Source organism: Volvox carteri (assembly GCF_000143455.1).
Source record: "Volvox carteri f. nagariensis unplaced genomic scaffold VOLCAscaffold_56, whole genome shotgun sequence".
NCBI classification, from domain to species: domain Eukaryota; kingdom Viridiplantae; phylum Chlorophyta; class Chlorophyceae; order Chlamydomonadales; family Volvocaceae; genus Volvox; species Volvox carteri.
The window spans coordinates 616,991-622,525 of NW_003307599.1; the positions used below are offsets into that span (position 1 = coordinate 616,991).

The window sequence follows — 5,535 nt, forward strand, 5'->3', positions numbered from 1 at the left end:
GAGATAGTTTCTCATATGCGCACTTCGTCGATCATGGTTTCCAGTAAAACAGCTATCCGCCTTAACACCTAATCCGCAGTTCTCATACCACAGCCCACCTGCGCAGTCACATGAGCAGTCTTGCTCAGGGCCCCGAGCGTCCCCTGTCAATTATCTTCTGATGAGATATTCACACCTAGTTCCTCCCATAATCCCTTCTCTCCTCGCAGCGCCCGAGCAAAACCCCAAGCGTGTGACGCAAGTTATATACCCTTTGAGCAAAACGGATGACCCCATATTGCCTCAACCAACTTAGCGGCTTCATACTACTCCATAATGCCATGCAGCGCCTCCTTCCTAAAACTCGCACGCAGCCGTCACACCTCACGGCACCTCAGTTCGCGTCTGCGCGACTCAAAAGCCCATCCAAGGCTTCGGCTTACACCGCAGTGTAAGACAGTGATATTTCCGATTAAAACCCCCAACCGCAGCTCCCAGATGTCCCCCTGCGAAGCCACCGATATCACATCCCGTCCACTTTTTCCCTTTCCCGTTCCGGCGAACAAGGACAAGAAAGGGAATATCGGGTGCCTCTAAATTGCGGTGGCGCAGCGACTACTCCACTCCCAACTCCTAAGATTCTACCCTTGCCAGGGTAGATATGTATTTACCCAATCGTCTGGCCCGTTAGGTCACTCGATTGGCATGACATCCAGCCTCAGCCAATGGCCAATAAACCCACACCCTTGCCCATCTCCACCTCGCCCCTGTCGCCCCTGCCCTTGCCGCCCGGCATCATCTTCCCGTCCGGACCCATCCGCACAAAGCCCTCCTCCTCTAGTTCTTCTTCCACGCCCATGTCGGCTCCCAGCACTGCCTGCGCCTTCTGGGCCGCCTCGCGCACGCCTGCCAGGTCATCCGGCAGTGTACGGAAGTACCGTATAAGCGTCTTGCTGCCCTCCTGCATTGACCAGACAAACCCATCGACCAGCATGAGGAGCAAACATGAGTCTCGGTAATCAATTAATACTTTCCGCAGCCAACTAAATGCTATTATTTAGAAATCTGCAAGCATGGGTCGCGAACACATACACCTCAGCGTACATCTCACCGTCCTCTTTTTGCAACATTGCAAAAACCTGTATGTTAGAAATGCTGACCGTACCGAACCGAACCCTCCCATGCTCCCGAACCGCCCTCGCGCCCCCCCCTCCACCTTGAGTTTGCGGTCCACACTTCCATCCGGCTCCCACGAGTACAACCCGAACTTCATCGTGTAGCCCGTGGCCCATTCTAGATTGTCGATCAGCGTCCTGTCATGAAGGCCGTTGTGAGAGGGAAACGGGTTAGGTTGGGGGGAATAACCCTCCAGGGAAGGTGGGGCTGGGGAGTTGAACGGGGCTATTAGCACAGTGCCAATACCCGCTGTATCCTGCGAAAGGGCAAGCCGTGACAAGGTGCGACATGTAGAAATTAACCATACAACGCCGGAAATGCCCAAGCACAGCACAAAGAACTTTTGCGTGGGGGGTATGGCGTTTTTCAATGGTCAATGCGCAATGGAAAGCTCGGGAAAGCTTCAATGGAAAGCTTGAGAGGTATACTGCAACAGGGTGTCATGAAGGAGGGTGGAGAATGTAGATCGGAGAACCGTGTATGGAGCGGGGGCCCAATCCGGCCCAACCGCGAATCCAACAGTCTAACAATATGGACAGGCGAACATGGCACCCCTGCTGCTGCAGCTTCTGCCAATACCTATATACAAAACCTCACCAGTAGTAGAAACCACGGACGTCGTAGCCCTCGGCCACAGCGCGCATGACCTGGGGCCAAACAGCAGACAGCCGCGGCATTCGTTCAACACTCAGCCAAAAATATTATTATTAGTTATATTATTGAAGCTCTCCACCGTCACCTACCTCCTTGAAGTACGCGTCGATCATAATCGCACGCCGATCATCCCTGGAATCCGCAATTCCGGTTTCCGTGATGTACATTGGGATACCGAATTCGGAGCATCTGCGGAGAGTGTGGGACATGGATAGGGGTAGGGGTAGGTGCGGCGCCACACGGGGCACAGGTGGTTGGAGACTAAGTCGTCACTAAAGGGGTGGATTTTATTAGAGCTCCCCGTTTTGCAAAAAGTAACTCGCAGGGAAGGAATGTTTAAGTTGCGTAGTGATAACAACAACGCGCTCTCCTGCACGGCTCCCACCGACGATGAACCCAGACTGAATAGGTCGCCAGTTCTAGCCCGCGCGACAACATAGTACCCATCATGACAAAAAATAAACTTTTCCCTCTCTTCCATCTCTCTGCAAGCACAATCCTTTTAAATTTACAATGCCACAAATGTCCAAATCCACTTTGTCACGAGTACGCCCATAGGATAACTAGCCACGGATATATCCTCAAACGCGGGTAGATGTGCACTTTCGATTGACGCCCTATATGTGCTACAGACACCGCCGTACAAGTGCCGTACATCCGTACCTCTTAATCGCGCGGTACATTCCCTCGGGGTAGATGGGGTAGTACATGTCCGTCATGACTTCTTGATGTCGGCAGCTCGGTAGCAAGTACCAGGAGAAAATGCCGCGTGAATAGTAGTTGATGCCCCACCAGTCGCACGGTGGCTTGCCGGCTGGATCCTTCCATTGCTGCCACACACCCAGCACCGGAAGCTTCCACACGAACTCGCCCGTCAGCATCCAATGCTCCACGACGTCCCAGCCCCACCAATACGTCATCCAATCGGACAGCATCCTGCAGCGCGCGCGGCGCGGCGTAGGTTGATTTCCCGAACCTACCGCCTATTACATCAACAGCTGCTTTACCCTTGGATTTCAATTCGTCATGGTAAAGAAGGTCTGAAACTCCCGGCCCTCCCCCTTCACAAAACCTCCACACCCTTCCATTTCTGTATCTCCCCTCCACCCCTGGAGCTTACTTGGCGACACCGTGTAAGATGCCGTCCGCTTCCGCCTCGAAGGTAATGTGGTGGCTCACGAGTCCAACTTGGGCCTTATCCCCGCCCGGCATCGCCTTGATGGCCCGGTACGCCTCCACGTGCGCCTTCAGCATGGTGCTCAGCATGCGACCCGCACCAGCCAGGTCGAAGATGCGGCCCGGGGGTGCAATGCCCACAATGAAGCCCAGGAACATGTAGCACTGCACGGTGGGGCAGTGCGTGTCATTTTTAACGACAAACTCACGGTAAGGTGCATCATTGCCATGAATGGTGTTCGTGGATGGTGTGCCGGAAGCGAGAGCGGAGCGGCGAAGGAGCAGCGCGAAAAGGAGGGCCATGACTTGGCGTGGCGTGGCGTGGCATGGCGAGGAAAATTTTATTTGCAGAGCTGAGACTTTCCTTTCACCTTAATGCGACATGGCATGACGACGGGAAGCCGCATATGGCAGGAAGAGGGGGGAGGAAGCGTAACTGGCTGCTTTCCTTCAGGCTGTATAAATAAGGCTGATCCTTCAGGCTGTTAGGCTGTATAAACTACGTTGTATAGATCAGGCTATAAAAATTAGGCTGTGGAAATGAGTCTGGTTGCTCCATCATGATTTACTTTCCGGCGCCGGTAGCTGCCGTACCGTTACCTGTTCCGTGAAATGCCAGGAGCAAGATCCCGTTCGGGGAGTCCCGAGGGAGGGCCGCCTCTCCTTACATAACGTGCCATCTGCCCACTGTCACGCCCTGTCACGCCCACAGCCTGCATCAACCCAACAAAACTGTAACTCTTCAGCCCCGGAAAATCCCCTCCCAAGCCCTCCCCTTGCCGTACCGTGGGCTCGTTGAATGTGGCCCACAACCGGATTCTGGATCCGAACCACTCGAAGCAGCGCTTGCTGTACTCCACAAACGCCGGTATGTTTTCCTCCCGGGTGAACCCCCCCGCGTCCTCGAACCACGTGGGATGTACGAAGTGCCACAGGGTTGCGTTGGGCTCCAGTCCGTGAGCCTCCATGCAGTCCAACATCTGGTGGTACCTGAGGGCGGGAAAGGGGGGTTGGAGGGTAAGGGTAAGGGGAGGGTAAGGGAGGGTAAGGGAAAGGGGAGGGGGAGGGGGAGGGAAAGACGAACCACGAGCGAGTGAAGCTGCTGCCAAGGAAAGAGTGCTGCGACAGATATACACAGGGGGTGGGGGAGAGGAGGGGGCTTCCTGGGTCGGAACCTCCGACACTCCGCCGGATCCCACTCAATCCAATCCCGGCCCCCCGCACCTTCGTACGGCCTCCATGTCGATGACTCCGCGCTGCGGCTCGATACGCGCCCATTCAAAGGAAAAGCGCAACGTTGTGCTGCCAATGTCAGCGGCCAGCTTAATGTCTCGCTCATAGCTACGAAAGAATGCAAGCAAGGATAGCGTGAGCCATGTGTGCCGCGCGAAGAACAACCAGCTGTCAGCATGTGCCATGCTTCGCCCGGCAGCTCAAACTCACGCCCAATACCGTTGTGTCGAGTAAAAGATAAGTAGCAGGCCCGCAGCGGATGCGCGTGTTGAGGTGCGCGTTGCTATCGGGATGTTGCGATGTGGTGCGCGCAAGGATTGACACTTTGGAACCAAAAAAGTTGTCGAAACCCAGAGACGAAACCCGGATACTTTTACGGCTAAAGAAGTAACGTCATACAATGCATGTCTGTCTGTGAACCTGGCTTGATCCGCCCATGCGTGTCTAAAGATGTAACGCTCGGGTGTTAAGCGCGCATCGCCGCGCAAGCAACGTACTTGTTCCAGAAATCGCTGCATGCGTCAATATTGTACTTTCCCCGAATAGCTTTGACGCCAAAATAGCGGAATGGCCAAAGGCTGTTGGCAAAGCGGGTCCAGTTGGATCCTCCATCGCCCGAATTTTGCCATACGCTTATCGCAGTGCCTTTCAGGAAGCGAATCTTCTCAGTCAGCTCATTTGTGGAGTCATTCGTGTCTCCGTTCATGACCGCTCCAGCACCATGCAGGTTCATTAAGTGACAAACACTTAAAGTAGACGATAGGGATGATGTTATATTCGCCAGAAAGGGAAAGGGCCAAGAACAGGCTTACGCTGCTCCAGCGCAATTCGTACAATTTTAAAACTCCTCAGGCCTTTCAGAACACTCCGAGACAGACATCATGGCAGCATAATGATATCATGTAGTAGATCTTTCATCCTAAACGTCCCCAATAATCAACTGTTAGCGCTGCTGCAGCATAGCTTGTTCTGCGTCGAAGATCTAAACCTAGAAAGATAACTCACCGCGGTGCTGCGCTCTATGAGCTTTGAATCGTGTGACGCTTCTTGCATATGTGGTCTAATGATAGCCGGAATGTGAAGTGTTGTTACTTCAACGCCAACAAGCTTGCCCGCAAGCACCTGTACAGGGCCTGTGGCCTTGGCCTAACCCCTAAGCAGTACTTATCGTGGCGTTGTGGTTCGAGGTGACTTGCCCAAGGCGAGAGCCCGGTAGATCCAGGCTCGGCGTTTGAACCGTGCACGGAGGAGATGTTTTTCCTCGTGGCTCTCCCCCTTAGTCCACAAGTTTTTGCGCCATGGGCTCCTCCCGTTTAA

The 5,535-nt window shown here is 54.1% G+C and overlaps 1 protein-coding gene across 1 annotated transcript; it reads right to left on the bottom strand.

Annotated features, from left to right (window-relative positions):
* VOLCADRAFT_107029 (uncharacterized protein) lies at window positions 1-4,951 on the bottom strand (the record flags this gene model as incomplete). The annotated part of the gene is made up of 9 exons (XM_002955981.1): window positions 1-940; window positions 1,145-1,292; window positions 1,753-1,802; window positions 1,899-1,998; window positions 2,473-2,745; window positions 2,930-3,150; window positions 3,771-3,975; window positions 4,210-4,326; window positions 4,716-4,951. 9 exons carry the CDS (start codon window positions 4,949-4,951, stop codon window positions 698-700), a joined length of 1,593 nt encoding a protein of 530 aa, XP_002956027.1. The 3' UTR covers window positions 1-697.
* Between the last annotated feature and the right edge of the window lie 584 nt (window positions 4,952-5,535).